A 14278-nucleotide genomic window follows, 5' to 3' on the forward strand; every position below is an offset into this window, starting at 1 on the left:
AAAAGCTTGATTATCACACTTTTGTGATGATGACACACGTTTGTGTTTAGTTTTTTTTACCATGGTAGCCTCCCACGCAGGGTTTGTGTGTGTGTGTGTGTGTGTGTTTGTTGTGTGTTTGTTGTGTGTTTGGTTGCGAGGCGTCCACACCCCCTTGTCTTTTTTCGTGATAGGAAGTGAGAGGTATTTCTGGTAGGAAGCGGCTGTGCCAGTGCTGGGTCACCGGGGGAGGAGGGGGGGGGGGGGGCTCCTCCGCTGCCTGTGATGAAAATACATTTTATATAAAAGGAAAAAAAAGTCCCTCCAATTGTGTGTGTTTTGTGTGTGTCTGTGTGTGTGTATTCGGGGGGATCTCAGGTTTCCAGATTGCTTTTCCAGCGTCCAGTCGCTCGGAGGGAACTCCTCTCCTGCTGGCTTGGATTCTCAGGGTTCCCCCCCCCCCCCCCTCATATTTCTCATCTTGAGCCTGAACCCAGACGCTGATTAGAAAAGTGAGAAGCAGATTAAAAGAGGAGAAACTCCAGGGACTGAGTTCACAGATGAAAACAGTAAACGCTCATGACAGAAGGAGCCTCCCTCTCCGGTGTTATCGGTGGATCTGTGTATTCTGCGGTGAGCCTGCAGCGTTGCTCTCGGATCGTCTCACCTCTGTCGGCACAGAGCAGATTCAACCTGATAAACAACTGCACCTGGATCCTGCACAGACCACAGGAGGTTGCATCATCTCTCCTGATAGCAACATCTGGGGATCTCCGATGTGAAGTGATTTGATTCTGTCGGCTCCGAGGGAACAGCAGGAGACGGGCTGTGACTACAACAGCTCGGAGAATTGTGTTCCCACGGGGGGAAATGGTAACTTAGAGTCACATGAGTTTAAAGTAATAGAATAACAAAGAGCTCAGCAAATACCTTCATCGAGGTCCTTGTGAAACCACATCGTAATCAGCTACTTCCAGAGTTCTATTTGGATCAAATTGCACAAACTCATAAATATCAAGATTCATGAATTATTCTCTTGAAAATTGGTTAAAATGACCAGAAATTCCAGAGAAAGTGAAAACATTTCCTTGAATTTTATGGGTTATTTCTTTGCCAATGTTTCATTCTTTCACAGAGTTTCATGGAAGAATATTCTGGAGTTTTTACATAATTCTGGAGACAAAGAAACAAACTAGAAAGTCACTCAGTTGAGCACATATCTCTCCCAAGGCCCAACAACCTTTAAAATCATTCAAATTTCACACATTCATAGATATTTGTTCCCTAAATTTGCCAAATTTTCTTTTTTAAATCAAGATCTGTAAATTAATCTCTGTGAAATTGGTTAAAATCATCAGCAATGTTAAAGAAAGCCAAAAAACTCCTGGATGCACCATAGATCAGGATCCACTTCAAAGTTTAATATTTTGTGTTAAACTGTTTTGTAGATTTTGTGTGACAAGCGAACAGGGGGTGAAAACATAACATCCCGACTCTGCAGTTTCCATCTGTTTTATTATCCTTCAGCTCATTGTGGTGGTTTTTCAGATCCAGTTGTGTCATGTTTGTGTTTCACTGTTTTCAGAAAAAGGAAAAAACAACACTGGTCACTCTCTGCCTAACAGAAAAAAATGGCCGACACTTTGAGATCTGCTCCCAAGTGGATTTGTTTCATTCTTTCTCCTCAAAAGATCATGAAAATCAGTTTAGTAGCTTTTGAGTAAACCTGCTGATAAACAAACAAAATAGAAACACAACCTCCTTGATGAGACGACTGAAGCATTTAGCAGCTGAGAGCCACATATTCCCCCGAGGAGCTGGAGGAGAACAAGGAGAAGAAGCAAATATCCGACTTATATGGATCACAGCAGGTTTTAATACGTCAATATAATGTTTGATGCACCTGGGGAAACAAATCTAGTTTAGCAGATTCTCTTTAGCGTTTTCAAGATGTTCTTCAAACAGTAAAATGTCACGAGTCAATAATCATCAATCAAAGTTCAAGTTGGAAAAAGTCTGTTATTTTCTAAAAAGCTTCCACTTGCCTGTGTGTGTGTGTTGTGTGTGTGTGTGTTTGTGTGTGTGTGTGTGTGTGTGTGTGTGTGTGTGTGTGTGTGTGTGTGTGTGTGTGTGTGTGTGTGTGTTTGATGTGATTTTATCGAAGTTAATAACTCAATCATCAACATCAACAGATTCTAAACTCTGATGTTTGCATGGAAACAAGTGACTCAGAGCCCAGATGCATTAAAGAAGCCTCTTGTTCCCTTGTTCTCTGTCATGTCCTCAGCCTGTACAGATGTTCTGCTGCTCTGTTCTTTCTTTGTGATGCTCCTCCCAGTGACCGTGTGCATTTCTCTGGTTTCCTCCACAGTCAACGAGATCATCAGGAACGACCTGTCGAGCGTCACGGTGCACAGCCACGCGTAGCTTCCTGCGCCCGCACGCCACTGACAGTAAAAACAATGCCCGGGCCACAGCGTGCAGGAAACAGCTGAGGGAAACTGAAGAGGAACAAATGTAAATGTTTTGTCCAGACGACCGGGGTCCAGACGCGTGCCTTGTTTTTCATATATTCCGCCTTTTATGCAGAAATTATCCAAGGAATAAATCCCATGACCGAGTTTTGAGTATGTAGCACCCACAGCTGCCTGCCAACCCCCCCCCTGCTTTTTAGAGGACCAAGAATTGTTTTATACGTTTCTTTTATTTGTTTGTAAATGACCCAGTGCCTATGTGTTTGTGTAATTTGTGTATGTACAGTGTCTGCGGTGCTTCAGTTTGCATATCTGGCGAGAGAGAGAGAGAGAGAGAGAGAGAGAGAGAGAGAGAGAGAGAGAGAGAGAGAGAGAGAGAGAGAGAGAGAGAGAGAGAGAGAGAGAGAGAGAGAGAGAGAGAGAGAGAGAGAGAGAGAGAGAGAGAGAGAGAGAGAGAGAGAGAGAGAGAGAGAGAGAGAGAGAGGTGCCTTCGACTGGACAAGGGAAAAGTGTGACCTCACTTTTAAAACCGCAAAACCTTTTTTTTTATATACAAGTGAGATGATGCAACTTTAGCCACATCATGTGACAATTATTGGGGGGGGGGGGGGGGGAAATGATGATGGTAAATGCTCAGAGACGATTTAGCACAAGCACAAACAGATCATTAATAATAAAAGGTGAAGGGGGAACAATGTCCATCATACAGTCATATTTGACATTAGCTGACATTAGCCACCATAAGCTACAGGTCGGAACAGACCAAATAAAATCGTGACTTGTTTCCAAAGTTGCTTTCAATCATCGTCACGTCTGTAAGAAACTTTTAAAGATTAATAAAAGTGAGTGTTTTCCAGTATTCACAGGCGACAATCAGCACTTAACCACTAAACCTGTGGTGGGAGTTCTAGTTACTGGAGCTTTTTTCTGTCATTTCACATTTCAGCTCATGTTTCTCAAACCAAGTCGCTTTACCTTGATGCACTATCGACGATAACGAGTCGTTTTTTAGATAAAAACCAAAATAAAATGCACGACAAACCGACTTTAACGGTGAAACGATAAAAAACAATCATCTCAGTTGTGAGGAAGCTCGACTCCTCTTCCTCCCTGGAAGCTCGACTCGTCTTCCTCCCTGGAAGCTCGACTCCTCTTCCTCCCTGGAGGCTCTGGTAGCATCGCTCCAAGAATGTAAAACAATCAGCGTCGTCCAAAGAATCCGATATAACGGTGAAACAGCAATATATGAAGTCTTCTGTCTTTTTGTATTTTCATATTTATTCCCTCAGCATGTGCTCTGTTTATCCGTGTTTATCATACAGCTTCTTTTACATGGTTACTCTTATACGACACACACACACACACACACACACTCGTTCCCAGTTCTCTGTGTATTTATGAGTCTTAATTCCCGAGGGGCGTGAAAGAAGAAGCCATACCGACGTGTTTACCAAGGAGTTTTTTTTTTTTATCGTGAGTTTGTAAACGCTCAGTTCAGCTTTGTGTTATGTATTGTGTGTATTTGTCAATAAATACGCCTTCATCTCTTCCATCTGTGTAGAGTCTGTCTCCTCACATTAAATATTAGAGCGACCACGAGGGAGTTCTGGTATTTCTCACGCCACATGTATAAATGTGAGCGTGTAAAAATGAAGGGTACTTACAGAAGTATTTGAAACTGGTCCAGGAGTCGATCTCTGCCGTGACAGCAGCTGTGGCTACAATGTTAATCCAATGGGGCAACTGCGACGCTCCCAGGGATTTCCTCTGAAAAGGGATTTTTCTATCATCGATAAAACGCTCAAATTGTCCTTCTGGGTCTTTGGTAAGAGTCTGGTAACAATTCACGTTATTATTAAAAGGTGGAGAAACAGTGGGAGGACATTGTGTGGACTGTCGCAGTTGCCCCCCGTTAGATTTAAAGTCATTTTATAGCTTCTGTGTTAAAATCTGTTGAATTCTAATTCGAGATATTTGCCCGATAGATGTTTTTAAAGTAGAGAATCGTTAAAAACAAACTGATACGCTCGTAAATTTAATGTGATATAAAACTAAATGAGAACAACGTGTAGAGAAAGGCTTGAAACCCAGAAGGCCTCAACATGAAATAATACAATTCTGATAAAAGATCAACTTTGGTTATTAGAAAAATGGTATTAAACCGAAATCTAAAAGAAGCAATTAAACAATCTGCATTTTATTTCTTTGGATGAATTGAACTATCACAGGAAACAGGAGAAGTGATTCGTTTTTTGAGTTCAAATCACTTTCTCCTGCATCTATAAACTTTCTATATAAAGAATCTTGACCCTGACGTCTCCTGTTCTGATACCGTTCAAGCTTTCTCCACGACAGGGGGAGGATGTAGGAAGTTGTGGTGCACACTGACACCCTGTGGCCTCTCTGATAATCATATCACACATCATATTTTAATCTTTACTCTTTAATCTTTAAATATGTTTTAATAATTCTCAACCCTGGCATTTATTTTTCACGCTCGCCCGTGTCACAGTCGGCTCCCACACGGAAACTCGGCTGTTAAGAAAATCAGGACGTGTTCGAGTCTCAGTTTGTGGTTTCGCTCGACGCCCTCGCACCTGTTTCAAATCTATTATGAAAATCAGATGTCGTCAGTTTATAAATCATTTCTGCTCCTGACTCTGACGCCCGAGCAGCAGCCGAGCAGCAGCGGGTGAGGTTTTATATTAAATTCATATGAAGAGTTTCATGAAGAGATTTAAAACAATATTCAACAAGTTCAGTGTTTGTTCTGTTTGCTTTCACTCCTGTTTTTAATATTTGTTGGGGAGAGTAAAGTAGTTTTCTGTTATTATTTCAATACTTTATTATTGTTTCAGTGCAGTACTCTGTTTATTCTGTCTCAGCTCAACACACTTGTAAAGAAATTGAGCTAAGATTTAACTTTTAATGGTTATTAGACAAGATTAAGTGAAATTTGATAGAAAATAATGTATTGATGGTTCAGGAAGAGGCAGAAATATAACAAACAGCTTCAGGCATGAACAATTTCGATGAATTTCTGTATTTGTATAAAATCCACTTACTTTTACAAGAGGAAATTATAAGATCATGATGGTTCCTCTTCTTTCAGCTCTGGTCCCCACTCTGATAAGATGGAGTTGACTGGTCAGCTCCCCCCTCCGAACTCCAGCAGTACAGGTTGTGTGTGTGTCCAAAGTTCTATGTTTTTTCTCTCACTGGTCGACTTCACCACTTTTCTCACCGGCCAACCTGTGGTGGTCACGCTGCTCTGGACCATGCACACCTCCGGGAAGACTCCAGACCTCCTGAACTGTAACTTAGCCATTTTCCACTACTTGCAGTACTGGATCTCCCTCGTTCATCTCTGCTTCCTCTTTCTTGTGCGAGAGGCTCAGTGGAAGGTCTTCAACTTTCTGCTGGTGTACGCACAGACCGGAGGGCCCATGAGTTTGGGTTTCATCTGCCTTCAGAGGTACGTGGCGGTGATCTACCCGACGTCCTACCCTCTGCTGAGGAAGTACAGATACAGGGAGGTGTGTGTGGCGACGGTTTGGATCTTCTCTTTGTTTTTCGCCTTCACCAGGGTTTTGGATTCAGATTACGTCGTCCCTCTCGCCAAGGACTTATTCAGGAATATCCCGTTTGGCGTGATGATGTCCATGACGGCTATGATGGTGCACTCCAACATCAAAACCATCAAGATGCTGAGGAAGCCCGGCCCAGAGAGCAACAAGATGAACCCGACCAAGAAGAGAGCCCTCAACGCCGTCCGGGTCACGTCCATCATCACCATATGTTTCTACTTTCCAGTCATTATGTTGGAAAAGATCACATACACGTGCACCTTCGCCTGCAAGACAGCACCTTTCACTTTCCTCCTGTTGTCTGCTGCAAGTGTTGTGCATCCGATGTGTCACCTCTACACCCTGAGAAAGTTCCTCACCTGCTGCAAGAGGGAGGAAAAACCCAAACTGACCTCAGGCCCCTGAATAATGCAATTCACCAAGATCCACAAATAATACCTGCGAAATCGTCAATGTTAAAGAAAGTGATGAGAAATTAATTCATGAAAATCTGTGCTGTAGTTTATAGTCCTGCTGAAAAACAAAACCATGAACCAAGAAATTATTATTACCGACGAGGTAATAACAAAAATGTCCCATCACCTGAACTCAGCATTAGAGAACTCATCTATATTTCTGTATTTATCTCATATTTTTTATAATCATAACCAAAAGCAATCAGCAGCCAGTCATCATCTTCTAGAATTAAGATTTTAGTGAAAGTAATTATTTGATTTTGAGCTTTAATGAGTTACATGACTGACTTTCTAATCAGTTTTGCCGTTCTGGCTTCTTTTAGTTCCCGGTTTTGTTTGGAAGTGATTTTAAGATTTCACTAATCACTCTTATGTGCTGTTATATATTCCTATCGTTATTATTCATGTTTAATGTTTTTTTTATGCTGTTTTCTTATCGCTTTTATTTCTTTGTCTTTTAAACCCCTGTGAATACAGGTGATATAATATAAATAAAGATATTCATTCATTATTATTATTATACAGTTGATATGATATTGTCATGATGGATATAATGTATAAATTAAGATTGCTTCATAGTTTTAGAGTTGATTTGAGTTAATATATTTGTTTGCTTCTGTCTGTGATGAAGATGAAAAGATGGATCAGAGATAATTTGATGTTTTCACACTGAGCTGCAGACAATAAAACGTTGTGTCTACAAATGTCACAAATAAAAGACACACATGTTGCATGTTTCTTTATTAAGAAGGGTTTATACCTTTATGCTTTGATATGATATATCATCAGTAAACAACAGGATTAAAACACATCTCAATACAAAAGTTATTCATTCAGTTACAAGCAAACCGGTAAATTCAAATAAACAAGTTTTAATCTACAGACAAATGAGAAAGAAAAGTGTCCCACAGTTTTAAGTCAATGAGGTAAAGTAAGTTTGAAATGATAAATAAGCTTTAATATATTGTGAATAACTTTAATCACAAATTATATTCTATACTCCTGTTGATAATTTGTCTGTTAAATGAACTTTCATTGCTGGCAGATGTTCAGGTTTTCAACAAATTTAAATAGATCAAGATCTACAGACACATTTATAACAAAGTATATATTCAAATTACATCGTACTTTTTCATGTTTTTCTAACAAATGAAATTCAAACGTCTCCACGTTAATACATCACGAGGAGGAAAAAGTCTTTCACATGATTTTCACGTGGCTCCCCCTGGAGGTCAGGAGGGAAACCAGTGCCTGGTCCTGGTTCAGGGACACTTTGTGTTGCACGGGTCCCCTGACGAGAAGAAGCTGAACACGCTGACCAGTGGAAACATGGTCACGGCCCCCAGCAGGGAGCCCAGCTGCACCACCGCCCCGCACCACACCAGGGCGCTGTGGCCCTCGTCACGCAGGATCACACCGATGATCACCTTCACGTAGGACAGAGTGAGGATGAAGAGGATCCAGACCAGCACCTGTGGGGCGGAGACAGGAGGGCAGGACATTCTCAAACTGGATTCCTTCCTTCATCTCGTCTTCTCACTGGTTTATAAGAAGATGTGTAACTTGGGAGTGTACTCACTATGATGACACCACCCGAGGTATCATTAACCAGCAGAGGACAAGGACTCAGCGCCGCCGTGCCCATTATGTAAGCTCCAGCTCCGGTGCCGACCATGGTGAGAGCTGCCATCATCAGCAGGGATCTGTGGAGGCAACACAACACAACAAATCACCACACAGTGTGAACCGCAACAATCTGTGGAGAGTCTGAGTGGTGCAGGAGCAAAGTGCATCTAAACGTTCACTGGACTGAACCGACAGTCCTTTAAATTCAACCAAGTCGCATCAGATCCTAGATTTTACTCGTAGTAACACGTCCGACATGTTTCCTCAAGATCCGTTAATCATTCTCTGCAAAACTGGTGAAGATCCCATCGCAGTAAAGTAAAGAAAAGTTCCTGGATGAGCCACAAACTTCAGTTGGCTTCCTCGAGTCTCATATAAAAACAAATCAACCAATGAACTGAGGGAGAAGAATGACCTCCTAACGACGTGGTTCTTTGAAATTCCCCAGAATTAAAAGTTCCAATCAACCAGTCTCTGGAAAACTACATTTCACTTAATTTAAGAACGCTAAAAATCACATTTTACAGACATTTAATTAAATCAGTAATTCATTTTCCTCTAGCGCCTCCTGGAGTTTATTCTTTACCGGTTGTTTTCCAGTTTGTGCTGAAGCCTCAAAGGCAAAGTTGTGATTTTGAGGTTACAGAAATGAGACTGTTTCTGACCTTATGGGGAGGAACAGGGCGATGAAGCAGGCCAGCGGGTTGGACACGGCGGCCATGGTGGCTGACAGGTGGTAGACCTTGTTCCCGTACGGCAGGCAGGAGTAGGACTGCACCGAGGGAAGCACCACGTTGGTCAGAGCGTTGGTCCAGGCCAGAATCACAAAGATGTAGAACACCTGCATCCAGCTGTAAGCTCCGGTGCCAAAACTGCTTCGGCGCTTCTGGTTCTCGGGTTCGTACGGATCCATCATCGTCTTCTGCTCGGCCCACTTCCTGTTTTTGTTCGATTCCTCTTTCACGCCGTTTGTGTAGCGGCCGGTGGGATGTGCTCGGGCCACGGAGGGGTGGTAGTTCAGCAGCAGGAAGGCCACCAGGCACACCAGCATCATGGCGCTCAGGAAGAAGAAAAACTCCTCGGGGGAGAAGTTTGCTGGTTGATACTGGGCCTGGAGGTCAAAGGTCACAGAGCCGTTCAGGCTGTGGGTCAGAGACTGTGTGCTGTTTAAGCAGTGGACCACGCCAACGCCCTGGATCAGAGCCACCAGAGCCGGCAGCAGGCCGCTCACCCCCTCCCCGATGTAGTAGGTGGTCAGATACTGAGGCTTGAGGCGCATCATGAAGGGCAGGAAGGTGACGGAGGACGTGCAGTCCACGGTGGCGAGGAAGAAAGTCAAGACGAGGAGGGCGACGCTGCGACTGACGCCCGCCACGACCACCGTCTCCTTCCAGAAGAAACCCAGCAGGCAACTGGCCGCGGTGCCCAGACCGATGATCACGTAGATGACGGCCGTCTCGTTCAGGGCGCCGGGCCGGAAGTGATGCATCAGGGTGACGAAGAGCGGGCCCACGTTGGCCATCTGGATGAGGATGGAGAGGTAGGAGGGCAGGTACCAGCCCTCGGGGATCTGGGGCACGATCAGGGGCAGCTCCACCCACAGGCCGTTGATGGCCACCCAGGAGCCCATCCCGAAGAGACACGCCAGCAGGTGCGTGAGCAGCGACATGGTTCAGATGGTTCCTCTAGAAAAGACAAGAAGTCCAGGTTCTTTGTCAAAAAGATGCCGACTTAAAATTCACGACTCCATTCGCAACCTCAGACCTCAAGTCTGAAACGCGTGGATGCGAGATGAAAAAGATCACATGTTCCAAAAGTTTGGTTTTATAGTCTCATCGTGAAACTGATAATTCTGGTTGACGGTGAGTTTAGCTTCATGTCAGGCCAAGTCTTTAATTTGTCTAATTGCGAATCTGCTGTTCTCTGATTTAGTGCTAACTAGTCAATCAAAAACAGCCTGTGGCCATCTATTAGCATGCTAAAGTTAGCATGTAGCTCAAAGTGCCTTTAGGCCGCCGGACTGCTGACTCTCGGTCTTCTTATGTAACCGATGTTAAACGTTATTCTTTATCTATCCAAGCCATAAACTATACAGCTGCTGGCTGTTGCTCATTATAGAACATGCAGTTAGCCTGCTGGCTGTAGTTAGCCATCTTCAAACGCTCGGAGACTCTGCAGCAAGAACATTTGGCTGCAGAAATATAACGTTTCCTGAAAATCAACGCACAGAAACATTTCCTGATTGTGTCAGACTTTGTTTTCTAACTAGAGAACGGACGATGCTGGTGGGACGAATTTTAAGTTAAAAGTTTCAAACACAATTTCTCTAAGAGGAAATTATTTGATGTAATCATTTGAAAATAGGTTTTTCTTCACATTTGAAGATCTCAACCTAAACGTTGTAAAAACATTGTGTTCAAACATCAAATCAAAACATGTCTGCTCATGCTGTGGATCAGGTTTGTCATTACAGTGATTCTATGTTCTTATGAGGAACAACAACAAACAGGCGTGTGTTTGTTTGTCTCGTCCTGAGACTGAGGATCAATCCCAGTGAGTAAAAACCAGTCAACAAAGGGTTAACTCAACATTAATATGTCACCAGGAGGAAGAATTCTCCTCCAGCTCTTCCTAAAGGTTCAATCTGTGACTCCTACATGTGGTTAATGTGTATTGTTTATTGTCTGAAGACACGGTCTCTCCTGTCCTCGTTAGACGTCTGAGGTTTTATGTGCAGATTCTCAGACGTTCATATGAAACGTTTTTAGATTAAATGCTGAAAAACCTCCGGTGCAAAGTGTTCAAGTTATTTCCTTTGATCGCAGGCAGCGTGTGGGTTAAACCTCTAACATGGAGCAAGACCAGCTGCTATACTGGTAACCATTATATAACCTAAGAAAACATCTGACCAGTACATTGTTTATTGAAAAAGAAACCATAGAGGCAAAAATAATACGGAGAGTCCTGCGTTGTGTAGGAAGAATTATCAATTAGTTCTGGAAGTGCAATCGTAAAGATCCAAAAGAAAAGTCTTTGATAAGTAGACAGATCAAGAACCAAACAACATAATGTGTAAAATCTGCAAAATATTAAAACATAAATAATAAGTAGAAAAAAAAGTGAAATCAACACGTTTCCTCCTTTTCTGTTTTTACAGCAACTTCAAATGAATAATGTGAAAAGATGAAAGTTTGCATCTCTGACGATACTCACTCGTCCGGTGGAGAGATCTCTGCAGAGAGAGAGAGGAGCCACGGTCCTGTGCAGGAAAGAGTGTGTGTGTGCACCGGGGGATCAAACCCTCCTGTGGACGAGTGGGTGTGGGACCATGTAGCCAACCACGAGAAATGTTTGGTTAACTAATCAGCGTCTGAACCTCGAGCTCCGTCCCTGTCAGGACCTCAGATCATCACCGAGCATCCAGATCACCGATTTGTGTTTCCTGAGGCGACCACACATCTGAGCCACTCAAGAATCTGCAGAATTTATTAATTCTGCTTAAGGGGATCATGGGAGCGGAGGTGTTTACGGCCCCTCGGTTGCACAACAACACAATTCATCGTTTGAGTTGGCAACGCACAAAGTAGTAGAAATCCCTAATTCATTGTTGCAGGAAAGAAAACAGATTATTGTAACATGACATTACATTACATTTCATTTAGCTGACGCTTTTATCCAAAGCGACTCACAATAAGTGCATTCAAACCCGAGGGTACATACCAAGGACGACAAGAATCAAGAAAGTACAATTTCTTCAAAATAAAGCAAAACTACAAAGTGCTATAAGTAAGTGCCATTTAAGTGCTACTAAAGTGTTAGTTTCAAAAGTTGTTAGTGTTGGTTTTTTTTTATTTTTTTTATTCAAGGTAAAGTCGGAAGAGGTGTGTTTTTAGTTTTCGGCGGAAGATGTGTAAACTTTCTGATGTCCGGATGTCAATGGGGAGCTCATTCCACCATCTAGGAGCCAGGACAGCAAACAGTCGTGTTTTTGATGAGTGTTTAGCTCGCAGTGAGGGAGCAACGAGCCGATTAGCCGAAGCAGAGCGGAGTGAACGAGCTGGGGTGTAACGTTTGACCAGGTCCTGGATGTAGCCTGGACCGGATCCGTTCACAGCATGGTACGTAAGTGCTAGTGTTTTGAACCGGATGCGAGCAGCCACTGGTAACCAGTGAAGGGAGCGGAGGAGAGGAGTAGTGTGAGTGAATTTAGGTTGGTTAAAAACCAGTCGAGCTGCTGCATTCTGGATGAGCTGCAAAGGTCGGATGGCAGTAGCAGGTAGACCTGCCAGGAGGGAGTTACAGTAATCTAGACGTGAGATGACCAGAGCCTGGACCAGAACCTGCACCGCTTTCTGAGTGAGAAGGGGACGTATTCTCCTGATGTTGTACAGCATGAATCTACAGGACCGTGTTGTTGCAGTAATGTTGGCAGAGAGGGAGAGTTGGCTGTCGAGTGTTACGCCCAGGTTCCTAGCCGTCTGAGTGGGAGTTAACACAGAGTTGTCAAAGTTAATAGTCAGGTCGTGGATGGGAGAGTCTTTCCCTGGAAGGAAAAGTAGTTCAGTCTTGTCAAGGTTAATCTTCAGGTGGTGTTGAGACATCCACTGAGAGATGTCGGTCAGACAGGCAGTGATTCGTGCTGCTACCTGTGTTTCTGATCGGGGAAAAGACAGGATTAGTTGGGTGTCATCGGCATAGCTATGGTAGGAAAAGCCGTGCGAGTGAATGACAGAGCCGAGGGAGTTGGTGTACAAAGAGAAGAGGAGAGGACCAAGGACAGAACCCTGAGGGACCCCAGTAGTGAGAGGACAAGGTTCAGACACAGATCCTCGCCAAGTTACCCTATAAGTGCGCTCATTGAGGTAGGAAGAGAGCAGGGAGAGAGCAGAGCCTGAGACACCGAGGTCCTGAAGGGAGGAAATGAGGATCTGGTGGTTCACTGTGTCAAATGCAGCAGAGAGGTCTAGAAGGATGAGGACAGAGGAGAGAGAGGCTGCTCTAGCAGTGTGAAGCTGCTGAGAGACAGCAAGGAGGGCAGTCTCAGTTGAGTGACCTGCCTTGAAACCAGACTGGTGAGGGTCAAGAAGATTATTGTGGTTAAGATAGGAGGAAAGTTGATTAAAGATAGCACGCTCAAGAATTTTGGAAACAAAGGGAAGGAGAGAGACAGGTCTGTAGTTATTTACTTCAGACGGGTCGAGGGTGGGTTTCTTCAGGAGAGGATTTACTCTTGCCTCCTTCAGAGAATTAGGGAAACAGCCAGTTGACAGGGAAGTGTTGATTAGATGGGTAAGAAAAGGAAGAAGGTCAGGGGCAATAGTCTGGAGAATGTGAGAAGGGATGGGGTCAAGGGGGCAGGTGGTCGGGCGGGCGGAGGTTACCAAGGTCAGAACTTGATTGGGAGACAGGGGGGTGAAAGAGGAGAGCGAAGGGGATGAAGATGAAGTTGTTGGAAGTGTGGTTATAGAAGGAGGATCAGAAAATGAAGAGCGTATGTCATCTATCTCTTTTGTAAAGTAGTTGACAAAGTGGCTTGGTAGAAGAGAGGAAGGAGGAGGGGGACTGGGGGGGTTGAGGAGGTTGGAAAAGATGGAGAAGAGTTTTTTGGGGTTAGAAAATGAGGCTTGAATTGTAGTTTGGTAAAAAGTGCTTTTGGCTGTGGAAATAGAGGCAGAAAAAGAGGAGAGAAGAGACTGATAAGCTAGCAGGTCGTCCAGGTGTTTAGATTTCCGCCATTTCCTTTCTGATGCTCGCATAGTGGCTCTGACGGCACGCACCGAGTCAGACAACCACGGAGCTGGGAAGGACTTGCGGACCTGTCGTGACGTAAGAGGACAGAGAGAGTCAAGAGAGGATGACAGAGTAGAAAGGAGAATGTCAGTGGCAGAGTTAGGATGCATGAGTGAGAAAGAGTCAGTGGAAGGGAGGGCTGATAAAACAGAGGAGGCTAGAGAGGAAGGAGAGAGGGAACGAATGTTGCGACGGACAGGTACAGACTCTGTTGATGTGTTAAGGTTGTCAGTTTGAGATAATGGGAGAGAGTAAGAGATGAAGAAGTGGTCGGAGACATGAAGTGGGGTTACAGTGAGGTTAGATGTTGAGCAGTTTCTGGTGAAAATATAGTCCAGGTGGTTACCGGCTTTGTGAGTAGGAGGGG

General features: G+C 43.9%; 1 protein-coding gene across 1 annotated transcript; it reads right to left on the reverse strand.

Moving 5' to 3' along the window:
- Positions 1-7634: 7634 nt before the first annotated feature.
- Positions 7635-9790, reverse strand: si:ch73-196l6.5 (riboflavin transporter 2). The gene is made up of 3 exons (XM_053447141.1): positions 8787-9790; positions 8075-8198; positions 7635-7967 (listed from the first exon to the last, which is right to left on the reverse strand). Exons 1-3 carry the CDS (start codon positions 9788-9790, stop codon positions 7758-7760), a joined length of 1338 nt encoding a protein of 445 aa, XP_053303116.1. The 3' UTR covers positions 7635-7757.
- Positions 9791-14278: the final 4488 nt, after the last annotated feature.

This window comes from Pleuronectes platessa, chromosome 18, assembly GCF_947347685.1.
Source record: "Pleuronectes platessa chromosome 18, fPlePla1.1, whole genome shotgun sequence".
Classification (NCBI taxonomy): Eukaryota; Metazoa; Chordata; class Actinopteri; order Pleuronectiformes; family Pleuronectidae; genus Pleuronectes; species Pleuronectes platessa.